Source organism: Scyliorhinus canicula, chromosome 11, assembly GCF_902713615.1.
Source record: "Scyliorhinus canicula chromosome 11, sScyCan1.1, whole genome shotgun sequence".
Taxonomy (NCBI): Eukaryota; Metazoa; Chordata; class Chondrichthyes; order Carcharhiniformes; family Scyliorhinidae; genus Scyliorhinus; species Scyliorhinus canicula.
This window is the reverse complement of record NC_052156.1, coordinates 142341076-142353883: the sequence shown is the minus strand read 5'-3', so window position 1 is coordinate 142353883 and position 12808 is coordinate 142341076. Positions and strand designations below refer to the sequence as shown.

General features: G+C 46.6%; 1 protein-coding gene across 1 annotated transcript in view; it reads left to right on the top strand.

Moving 5' to 3' along the window:
* Nucleotides 1-12808, top strand: part of LOC119973445 (reelin-like) — a 415628-nt gene that overhangs the window by 337081 nt on the left and 65739 nt on the right. The window contains 4 exon segments of the mRNA XM_038811578.1: nt 6930-7101; nt 7951-8053; nt 9272-9498; nt 11456-11676. Of these exon segments, the coding sequence (XP_038667506.1) occupies nt 6930-7101; nt 7951-8053; nt 9272-9498; nt 11456-11676 (723 nt within the window).

Here is a 12808-nt window from a genome sequence, read left to right as displayed (position 1 = left end):
TGTCAAATAGCTTCTGGGGCCCTCTGGAGAGTTCTGTTTGCATTTTGAATAAAAATTAATTCAATCAATTTTAAAAGCTTACCGAATTAATGTTGATTTCCGGGATGCAAATACATATATCATCTGGTGTTCTGTTGCACTATACAACAAAATGTATCTGTTTTATGCCTGGGGTTGAACAGATGTAAGGATTACAAACAATCAGCTGGTGCTTGGCGGGGGTTTTTGGGTCGTTGGGCTGTTGGGAGGGGGGGGGGGGGGGGGAAAGGGGGGGGGGGATGCTGCTTTGCTGACAGAGGAGGTATCAATTTCGGGGTACCAATTGAGGGTCGGGGCGGCGGCTCCCCGTGGGGGCGCTCGAGGAAGCAAAGGGCGCGGGCTCGAAGTTGGCCAAGAAAGGGCGACGGCTAGTCGATAGGGCGGGTGGGTGTGGGGGGGGGCGGTTTTAGCCCCCCATCCAGGCTGATCACGTGGAATATGAGGGGTTTGAATGAGCCGGTCAAAAGAGCGCGCGTGTTTGCGCATCTAAAGGGGTTAAACGCAGACATAGCAATGCTTCAGAAGACACATTTTAAGCTCGCAGATCACATGAGATTGAGAAAGGGATGGGTAGGCCAGGTATTCCATTCAGGGCTGGATTCGAAGACCAGGGGGGTAGCAATTCTGATCCGTAAGGGTGTGGCATTCGAGGCTGGGAGAATTGTGGCAGATAAGGGGGGCAGGTATATAATGGTGAGTGGAAAGTGGGAGAGGGTCCGGGTGGTGTTTCTGAACGTCTACGCTCCGAATTGGGATGATGTGGAATTGATGAGAAGCATGCTGGGCAAAATCCTGGACTTAGAGTCACACCACCTGATCATGGAGGGAGACTTTAACACAGTCATTGACCCGGTCAAAGTCCAGGACAGGGAAGCGACCAGCAGTGGCTAAGGAACTGGATCCCTGGAGGTTCGCGCAGCCGAGAGCGAAGGAGTTCTCTTTTTTCTCCCACATTCATAAGGTTTATTCCCGCATAGACTTTTTTGCCTTGAGCAGGGCATTAATCACAAAGGTGGCGGGGACAGAATACTCAGCAACCACAGTCTCGGACCGCACTGGGTGGACCTGCAGCTTAGGGAGGGCAGCGCCCACTCTGGAGACTGGATGTGGGGCTGCTGGTGGACGAAGAGGTTTGTGGGCGGATTAGCAGGAACATCCAGGATTACCTGGAAACAAACGATACGGGTGAGGTAGCATCGGCAATGGCTGGGAGGCTCTGAAGGCAGTTGTCAGAGGGGAACTCATCTCAATTCGATCCCATAGGGAAAAGAGAGAAAGCCGTGAGGGAGAGACTGGTGGAGGAGATACTCCGAGTGGACAGGAGATACACGGAGGCCCCTGAGGCGGGGCTACTGAGGGAGCGATGGAGTCTGCAGGCGAAGTTTGAACTGCTGACCACAGAGAAAGCGGTAGCACAGCTAAGGAAGGCAAGGGGTCAGTCTATGAGTACGCGGAGAAAGCGAGTAGAATGCTGGCACACCAACTGCGAAAGAGGGAAGCGGCCAGGGAAATCGGGGGAGTAAAAAAATAAGGAGGGTATCACGGTCTTAGATCTGGGAGGGTGAACGGAGTCTTCAAGGAATTTTATAGTAAACTATACGAGTCAGAGCCCCCGACGGGAGCGGAAGGAATGAGGCAATTTTTGGACCAATTGAGGTTTCCAAAGGTGGAAGAGGACCTGCGGGAGGGGCTGGGGGCCCCGATTGAATTGGAGGAGATTGTCAAGGGTATAGAGGGCATGCAACTAGGTAAAGCCCCGGGGCCGGACGGTTACCAGGTAGAATTCCATGAGAAATTTTCGGAAATATTAAGCCCACTCCTGATGAGGACCTTCAATGAGGCTAGAGAGAAAGGAACCCTTCCACCAACAATGTCACAGGCTTTGATCTCACTCATTCTTAAACGAGGGAAGGACCCGGAACATTGCGGGTCATACAGGCCGATTTCACTTTTAAACGTGGATGCCAAATTGCTAGTTAAGATTCTGGCCACAAGAATTGAGGATTGCATCCCAGGGGTGATAGAGGGAGACCAGACTGGGTTTGTTAAAGGCAGACACTCAATACCAATGTCCAGAGACTTTTGAATATTATTATGATGCCCTCAGAGGGAGGGGAGGCAGAGGTAGTAACAGCGATGGACGCAGAAAAAGCCTTTGACCGGGTGGAGTGAGAATACCTCTGGGGAAACGCTGGGGAGGTTCGGGTTTGGTGAGGGCTTTATTGGCTGGGTGAAATTGCTGTACCAGGCACCTATAACAAGTGTATGTACAAACCAGCTGAGGTCGGGGTACTTCGTGCTTCACCGGGGAACGAGGGAGGGGCGTCTCTTCTCCCCGTTACTATTTGCCCAAGCTATAGAACCACTAGCCAGGGCGCTGAGAGCCTCGAGGAACTGGCGGGGACTGGTTCGGGAGGGAGTGGAAAATCGGGTCTCGCTGTACGCGGCTGATTTGCTCCTGTACATTTCGGACCCTGTGGAGAGGATGGGGGAGGTTCTGCAGATCCTGAGGGATTTGGTAGTTATTCAAGGTATAAACTGAACATGGGAAAGAGCGAGTTGTTTGTGATCCAGGCCAAGGGGCAGGAGGAGAGACTGAAAGAGCTGCCGCTCAGGATGGTAGACAAAGGTTTTCGTTACCTGGGTATACAGGTGGCCAGAAAATGGGATGCCCTGCACAGGCTCAACCTGACCCGGTTGGTGAAGCAAATGGAAGGCGACTTTAAAAGATGGGGTATGCTCCTGCTGTCACTGGCAGGGAGAGTGCAGACCATGAAAATGACTGTCCTCTCCAGATTTTTGTTTGTCTGTTAGTGCCTCCCCATCTTCATCACTAAGGCCTTTTTTCAGTGGGTGAGTAGGATCATTACGGACTTTGTGTGGGCAAATAAGACCCCGCGAGTATGGAGATCGCTGTTGGAGCGCAGTCGGGGGGGTGGGTTGGCGCTGCTGAACTTTCGCAACTACTAATGGGCGGCCAATATAGCTCTGATTAGGAAGTGGGCGATGGGGGGGCTAGGGGGGAGGGGGGGGGGCTCGTGCGCGCGTGGGAGCAGCTGGAGGCGGCGTCATGTAAAGGTAATAGTCTGGGAGCTTTGGCGACGGCTCCTTTGCCGTTCTCGCCGACCCGTTACTCCACAAGTCCGGTGGTGGTGGCGACACTGCGGATCTGGGGACAGTGGAGGAGGTACAAGAAGGTGGAGGGAGCGTCGGTCTGGGCCCCGATATGCACCAACCAGGGGTTTGTCCCGGGTAGGATAGATGGTGGGTTCCAGAGCTGGCAGAGGGCAGGCATCAGAAGGGTGGGAGATCTGTTCATAGTCGGAAACTTTCCCAGTTTGAAGGCACTAGAGGACAAATTTAATCAGCCGCCAGGAAACGCCTTTAAATCTTGGCAAGTACGAGCCTTCCTGAAAGAACAGGTAGTGGCCTTTCCGACGCTGCCGCCACTGAGGATACAGGACAGGGTGGTCTCTGGCACCTGGGTGGGGGAGGACAGGGTGTCGGATATCTACCAGGAACTACAAGAGGCGGAGGAAACCCCGGTGGAGGAGCTCAAGGGCAAGTGGGATGAGGAGCTAGGTGAGGAGTTGGAAGCGGGTCTGTGGGCAGAGGTCCTGGGCAGGGTTAATTCCTCCTCATCATGTGCCAGGCTCTGTCTAATTCAATTTAAGGTGGTCCACCGGGCACACATGACGGCAGCGAGAATCAGCAAGTTTTATGGGGTAGAAGACAGTTGTATGAGGTGCAAGGGCAGCCCTGCAAACCATGTCCACATGTTTTGGGCATGCCCGGAACTTAGAGTTCTGGCAAGGGTTCGCGAGGGCAATGTCCAAGGTGCTTAACACACAGGTGGTGCCGAATCCAGAGATAGCGATCTTTGGAGCGTCAGAAGACTCAGGAGTTCAGGGGGCGAAAGAGGCCTTTGCCTCCCTAGTAGCCCGGAGACGGATTTTATTAATGTGGAGGGACTCGAAGCCTCCGAGTGTAGAGACTTGGGTTACCGACATGGCTGGTTTTCTCAGCCTCGAGAAAATAAAGTTTGCCTTAAGAGGGTCAACATAGGGCAGCATGGTGGCCTAGTGGTTAGCACAACCGCCTCACGGCGCTGAGGTCCCAGGTTCGATCCCGGCCCTGGGTCACTGTCCATGTGGAGTTTGCACATTCTCCCCGTGTCTGCGTGGGTTTCGCCCCCACAACCCAAAAATGTGCAGAGTAGGTGGATTGGCCACGCTAAATTGCCCCTCAATTGGAAAAAATAATTGGCTAATCTAATTTTTTTTTAAAAAAGAGGGTCAACGTTAGGGTTCTCTCGGCAGCCGTTCGTTGACTTTCTCGGGGAAATTTAAAATGTCAGCAGCAGCAGCAATCCGTGGGGGAGCGGGGTGGGGTGGGGGGTGGGGGAGTGAGTGTTTCATTGGGATGGTGTGGGAAAACCTTCAAAAAAATACTTTTTGGGCAGCACGATGGCCTAGTGGTTAGCACAACCGCCTCACGGCGCTGAGGTCCCAGGTTCGATCCCGGCTCTGGGTCACTGTCCGTGTGGAGTTTGCACATTCTTCCCGTGTCTGCGTGGGTTTCACCCCCACAACCCAAAAATGTGCAGAGTAGGTGGATTGGCCACGCTAAATTGCCCCTTAATTGGAAAAAATAATTGGATAATCTAAATTTTTTTAAAAATTTAAAAAAATACTTTTTAAAAAAGGATTACAAACAATCTTATTCTACTAATTCGATTCTGCCCCACTATGGTCAGTGCCAACCTCAGAAAACCACCCTGTGGCATTTCTGTTTCTCACACCGGTGACCCAACTGAAATTAGAAATTCACATTGTATGGAATTGTGAGGTGAAGCTGTGTAGTTCTACCATGAAGAGCATGAAGATACTGAACGTCAGACTCAACTCAGCTCTCCATCTATTCATGCATAAAATTGACAGTATTCTGTACAAAATAGACCTATTATAACATAGCTCTACAATAACACCTTCAGAGGCAGAAAGCAACTAATGGTAGTATCAGCAGGGTGTGAACTTCCGAACCTGTCACCCCCTCTTTCCTTCCAGTGCTAGGAAGCAGATGAGGCATCTTTTCAATTCAGTAAATAATGTTAAATTTATTTCATAAGCATAAGACAAAGTCAGCATGGATTTATGACAGGGAAGATGTAACGAGTAGAGTTGACAAAGGAGAACCAGTGGATGTGGTTTATTTAGACTTTCAGAAGGCTTTCGACAAGGGCTCGCATAGCAAGCTGATATTACGATATAAAGTTAAAGCGCAAGGGATTGCGGGTAGTATCTTGAGATTGATACAAAGCTGGTTGGCAGACAGGAAACAGAAAGTTGGAATAAATGGGTCTTTTTCCAATTGGCAGGCAGTGACTAGTGGGATACCACCGGGATCTGTGCTAAGACCCCAACTGTTCACATTATATATTAATGATTTAGACGAGGGAACAAAATGTATTATCTTCAAATAGATAGATGCTACAAGTTGGGTGGGAGGGTGAGCTGTGAGGAGGATGCAGAGATGCTTCAGTAGGATTTGCACAGACTAAGTGAGTGGACACATGCATGGTAGATGCAGTATAATGTGGATAAGTGTGAGGTTGTCCACATCGGTAGCAAAAATGGGAAGGCAGATTATTATTTGAATGGGTGTAAATTGAAAGACGTGGATACTCAGCGAGACTTTGGTGTCTTGTGTATCAGTCGCTGAAAGTAAGCACGCAGGTACAGATTTGCAGTAAAGAAGGAAAATGGTCTGTTGGCCTTAATAGCCAGAGGATTTGAGTGTATGAATGGGGATGATTTACTGCAATTGTATAGGGCATTGGTGAAGTCACACCTGGTGTATGATGAGTCGTTTTGGTGTCCTTTTCTGAGGAAGGATGTTCTTGCTATGGTGGGAGTGCAGCTAAGGTTTACCAGGCTGATTCCTGGGGTGGCGGGACTGTCATATGAGAGGCTAACTCAGTTAGGATTCTATTCATTGAAGTTTAGAAGAGTGAGAGGGAATCTCATAAAAACTAATAAAATCCTAACAGGATTAGACAGGGTAGATTACAAAAGAACGTTCCCAATGGTGGGGGAGTCCAGAACTAGGGGTCATAATTTGAGGGTAAGGGGTAAACCTTTTAGGACTGAAGGTGAGGAGAAATTTCTTCACCCAGAGAGTGGGGAATCTGTGGAATTGAGGACCACAGAAAGTAGTTGAGGTCAAAACGTTGTGTAATTTCAAGCAGGAATTAGATATAGCTCTTGGGGCTAAAGGAATCAAGGGATATGGGGGAAAGGTGGGATCAAGGTATTGAACTTGATGACCAGCCATAATCATAATGAATGGCGGAGAAGGCTCGAAGTGGCTTAATGGCCTCCTCCTGCTTCTATTTTCTATGTATGTTTCTATGTATGACAATCTGATTTCCAGATTCTTCTACGGACATTGAAAATGATGAATGTCAATATTGCCGTTTGATCTTGTCTCAAATATATCTTTAATTTTGACCACTGATTAAAAATAAATAAGATTATTTAAAGCAGCACCAATTTGTACTGTTCTGTCTTTTTATCTTTATCCTTCGATTGTAATGATTATTATGTACAGTGATAAACTGTGTGAATGTTGGATTGGAATTAAATCCAGACTTTGTATCAGCATTTAAGAATCTTTAAGAACGCACTGAATGAACTTGTCTTGTTTTATTTTGATGGACATCTAAACAAACACAGGCTGGATGTATAGAAATATAGATAGTTATGCTTCAATATACAATTGCAAACTTGTGCAGAATGAAGGTGGGACTTATAATTAAGCTGCACAATAAGCAGTTTGACGACTGAGAAACTGAAGCCAAATTCATTCTGATTTTCTGTTCAATAACAAAGGGAAAAAAGAAGAAATCTGGATCATTGATGACCTCATTATTGATGGGAACAATCAAAAAAACCCTGGTGTTTTGTTGGATGCATTTGACTTTGGGCCCAAAGAGGACAACTGGTTCTTCTATCCTGGTGGCAACATTGGCCTCTATTGTCCCTATGTATCAAAAGGAGCCACGTAAGAATAAGAGCTTTTCCTGTTGATGAGAATATTGATTTGTAACTATGTGCAATAATGAAAAGGTTCTAATAACCTGAAGTCCAGGTCCTATACTCTGGAATTTCTTCCCTAAATCTCTCTGCCTCTCCAATTTGCTTTCCCCTATAAGATGTTTCTTAAACTACCTCTTTGACCAAACCTTTGGGCATCTATTTTAATATCTCCTTGTGTGGCTTGGCATCAAGCTTTGTCAGATTACGCTCTTCTGGAGTGCCATGAGATGTTTTCCTATGTCAAAGGCATAAATCGCGGTTGTTATTGTTGATGCTTAATGTTGGCTTATTTCATGTGATTGTTCCATAATTGTCATTCAGCATAACATTCTGAACAAAAAGTAATTCTTCAGCAAAACAAATCTAATTACTAATAAATTTATTGCTTGTTGGTTCTCTAAGTAATAAGAAAAGCTGTTGTGCTGTACAGCAGAGATCTATCACGTGATAGTTGACACCTTGGTACACCAAACTCTTTTCATAAGTGTGAAACACTTGTGTCAGGCTCCTTTTACAAAATCTGTTGGCAACTTAAAGGGAACTCCCTTTAACGGCAAGTTATAATTATTTTTTACTCAATATTTTGTGAAACCAGGGGGAGAAAGTCTTCCTAACAGTTCCACATAAAAAAGTGCTCATCAGGATAATTGTAGTATTGCTCCATTTGCTTTGCGCTATGTTCTATACTCTCAATAAACAGTGTCACAGCGGCTGTGCCCTCTCTCTCTCTCTCTCTCTCTGTATAGATTTGATTCTTTGATTTATTTGCTCGCATGCAGCTCTGATATTTTGCATTTGTTTTCCCATTGTCCAGGGAGGAAGATTCTGCCATAGTCTTTGTGTCGAATGTAGTTGGGGAGCATTCCATCACGACACGTGATCTAGATGTTAATGAGAATACCATTGTTCAATTTGAGGTAACAACAGTTTTTTCTCTCTTCCCCCCCCCCCCCCCCCCCCCACCTCACACAATGTTCAGGATACAATGACACGAGGGGCACATGGTGAGGGACCATGGTCCTGAAAGCCCATTTTGCAAACACTAAGCACATTATTTGAAATTAAAGTTCTAGGTGGCATGCTGGAGAAGTTTCCAATTTATAAACACCCCAGCGTTTCACTTGGCTCGCGCTAAACCAGCAAGGCGGAACACGCATAATCCCTCGGATGAACAGAATAGAACCAGTAGCTAGAATAAGCTAAAGCAGGATCTCTGTTCATTATCCTGAAGTCGCCTTGATACTTTATCAACTTAGACAAAGGGAGCAAAGGGATCAGCTTTTCAGAGCACCCTGAAACAGAACCCAGAAACATTTGGAATAAAACGGATGAATCCAAAAATGTAATAGAGGCATTAATCCATTTAAAATAGGCCAATTGACATCTGTCTCAAAAGGAATAACAAACCAAATAAAGCACCATTCTGCTATTATTACCAATTTGTAAACTTAAACTGATATATTTGTAACATTAGACAAAATGAGTATCTAATGAGGTGGCACGGTGGCACAGTGGTTAGCACTGCTGCCCCACAGCACCAGGGACCCAGGTTTGATTCCGACCTTGGCTGACTGTGTGGAGTTTGCACGTTCTTCCCGTGTCTGCGTGGGTTTCCTCCGGGTGTTTAGAAGGGTGAGTTAGTTAGGTGAGTAATGTGCAGGTTAGGTGGATTGGCCATGAGAAATTGCCCCCTAGTGTCCAAAGGTTAGGTGGGGTTACGGGGATAGGGTGGGGCCATGGGCCTATAGGGTGCTCTTACAGAGGGTCAGTGTAGACGCGATGGGCTGAAAGACCTTCTTCGGAACTGTAGGGATTCTATGAATATGTATCCCTGTCTAAATTCTGTGAATATATATATGAATGTATTTTTTATCTTGGCAATACAACTGGAAGAGATTTAATAATAAAAGCAGTAATCTGGGGCAGCAAAAGGTCCTCTAAGAATATTTTGAAATCCCAATTCCTATTTGTTGAGTCAAAACCTTGTTGCACTGCAAATGAAAAAAGTTTGAGAGCAAGTGCCCAAGGTTCACCGCACTACTTTCTACAGCGATATGCAATCTATATTATCAGTAAACGAAAGTGTATACTGAAACTATTTCCCTTAATAATGCTTATTTCTCTTGTGATTTCAGATCAATGTTGGATGTAATACAGACAGTTCAGCTTCGGATCCCATTAGGTTGGAGTTTTCACGGGATTTTGGAGCCACGTGGCACTTACTTCTGCCGCTCTGCTACAGTAGTGGACACATCAGCGCACTCTGTTCAACTGAACTCCATCCCAGCAGCACATATTATGCCGGTACCACCCAGGGTTGGAAGAGAGAGGTAATCCACTTTGGCAGGCTCCATCTGTGTGGGTGAGTTCCTATTTCAGAACATAAACATGACTCTTCTTTTCACGCACTTGGACTGGTTATTTTAGGACTCAAAAGTGTCAATCCTTATTAATTGGTCTCAACCCCACCTTCATTTCTTAACACCTACAGTATAGCACACCTGTATGTACAGCAGACCGGTAAGCACAGTACACGTACACTGCAGTACAACTGTATGTACAGCACACACGTATGTACAGCACACCTGTAGCACAGTACACCTACAGTACAGGACATCTGTAAGTCAGCACACCTGTACGCACAGTATGACCACAGTACAGCACACCTGTAAGCATGGTACACCTGTAAGCACGGTACACCTGTAAGCACGGTACACCTGTAAGTCAGCATACCTGTAAGCACAGTATATCTACAGTACAGCACACCTGTAAGCACGGTACACCTGTAAGCACAGTACATCTGTAAGCACAGTACATCTGTAAGCACAGTACACCTGTAAGTCAGCATTCCTGTACGCACAGTATGACCACAGTACAGTACACCTGTAGCACAGCACACCTGTAAGCACAGTACACCTGTAAGCACAGCACACCTGTAAGCACAGTAGTGTCTACACTCATTCTGAGTGTACATGATTGGCAATATTTCTTCAAAAATGGAGTTCCCATTGGTGTACAAGGAGATGCTAATTCAGTCTAGCAGACAAAGCATTTTGTTGGTGGCACAGGAAGAGTTACAGCCAATTCACCAACAGATTAGTAAAGGATGGTGCTTTCAACAGGGCAATGAAAGAAATGAGCTGCAACATTCGAAGTGAGAAGGGCACTAGCTAAAAGCGGCACAGGTATTCTGTGAAAAGGACTCTATGGAGACCAATATCGCTGATACAGGCAGGCGGGCTGGGGAAATGGCCAATCGTAGATTGTATCCGTCCATCACACAAGTTGACATTCTTTCCATCACTGCTCGAGTCAGCACTGCCAACCCTGTTCTGGTCTTAGAGAGTTGGCAGCGAAGGTTTCCTGCAACCTCCCCCACTCTTTCAACTGCCCCAAGGCACCAGCATCGGAAAAAACAATTTGTTCTAAAGTAAAATGAATTCTCCAGTAGCACCTGTCCCAATCTAATATGAACGTTTGCTAGTAATCCTGATCTCTTTGTTTGTAGTTCTTCCACACACTGGTTTTCCTTCTACTTTACTCTTTTGGCTCTGTCATTTTGTGACCCTTTTCCTGTTCTCAAGCCAGAAATGTTGGCTTGATCATAATGACCCTGCTATCCTCAACATTTGTTTCTCTGTCTATTCTTGAAATGTATTTTGCAATCATTCTTTAGGTGGCATCATGCCATATGTAAAAACATTAACAGGTAAGATGCTGCCAAAAGAAACAGGTCACGCAACTGCCCTCTGGGGAGATTACAATTTTAGTCTGGACTTTAATATGTAAAAGAACTCTTTAAAACCTACACACTGAGTTTGCAGCGATTGATCACAGAATCACAGAACTCCCGCGATGCAGAAGAGGACCATTCGGCCCTGCACTGGCTGAATCTGCACTGGCTCTCCAAACGAGGGACATGACTTAGTGCCATTCCCCCATACCCTCGCACATTGATTCTATTCAAATAATCATCTCATGCCCTCTTGAATGCCTCAGTTGAACCTGCCTCCACCGCACTTCCAGGCAGCATCGTCTGGACCTGAACCTCTCGCTGTGTGAAAAGGTTTTTTTCTCACAGCACATTTGCTTCTTTTGCAAAGAGGAGACCGACTACTGACGTTGTGAACTGATTTTCCAATTCAAGTGAAACTAACGTCCAATGCAGCTGATTTTCTTTGCACAAAGCCTTCTTTGTTTTGTTCCACGCCGCAAGACAATCTCTCCCCCCTCTCCCTCCCAAGAAAAGCAGCTTTATTGACTCTTTTCAGTTTATTTTCATACAGGTTGTTTCATGGATGTGCTTCTTGTGCTCCCAGATCTGTGAGGTTTCGATGGTACCAAGGGTTCTACAGGTCAGGCTCTCAACCGGTGACCTGGGCCATTGATAATGTCTACATTGGACCGCAGTGTGAGGACATGTGCAATGGGCACGGTAGCTGTGTCAGTGGAACCCAGTGCATTTGTGACTCTCGGTATTCTGGACCAACCTGCAAAATCAGCTCTAAAAACCCAGATTTCTTGAAGGGAGACTTTAAAGGTATGTTAAAAAAATGTATTTATAATTTAGTGAAGTGGGTGGTGGGGAGTGAAGACCACCTTTCATTGGTATCTTGAGTACGAGCATTCTAGTGTATTTTATGTTGAACAGGGAATGGGAAGGTGTTTAAAACAGGGCGAGAGGGAGTTTATGATTTATTTCATTTGCTCAAGGTCACTTGCCTGGAACATTCATTCATATTATTTGTCGTTGTTCACTAGGATTTTCCCCCTCTTTGCTCACCAACTCATGACTTTCTGTCCATTGAAGTGAACGAGTGGAATTGGAATTGGGAGGCGGGCAGGCAGTGGGAGCAGGGGTGCGGGGGGTGGAGTATGCTGCTGGGCCTGCGGGGAGCCTGAGGCCTACGATCAGCAACAAGGAGCTTGTGACCCTTGGAAAGGAGGAGAAGGATGGTTTAGAGGGAGGGTTTTGTGGATCAGGTTGGAGGGGGTGAGAGACCCCGACTCTAACATGGCCACCGTCCAGGAGCGAATGAGGAACTACAAGATGGTGCCATTCGAAATGGGTTTCCCCAATACAAACTGATCAGCATGGTAGTACAGTGGTTAGCACAGTTGCTTCACAGCTCCAGGGTCCCAGGTTCGATTCCCGGTTGGGGTCACGGTGCGGAGTCTGCACATTCTCCCGTGTCTGCATGGGTTTCTTTCGGTGCTCCGGTTTCCTCATACAGTCCAAACATGTGCAGGTTGGGTAGATTGGCTATGATAAATTGCCCTTAGTGTCCAAAAAGGTTAGGTGGGGTTATTGGTTTACGGGGATAGGGTGGAGGTGTGGACTTAAATGGGGTGCTCTTTCCAAGGGCTAGTGCAGAGTCGATGGGCTGAATGGCCTCCTTCTGCACTATAAATTCTATGATTATATGATTCTACGAACTGTTATCAGAACTACCTGAATTTCTATCGATGCCAGATATCCCTTTCAGAAACTGGGAAAGATGTCTCACTCTGTAACTAGTTCCACAAGGTCTACAAGTCCATCTGCCCAATATCGTGGGTTAACAGGTCAGAGGAGCAGCGTGAAGCTGGCAAGACCTAGACCATCGTGCATTCCATGTCTACCAGGCTGCCCACACACACCCTTTCCCCCTCCCCTCTGATCTCTCGACCAC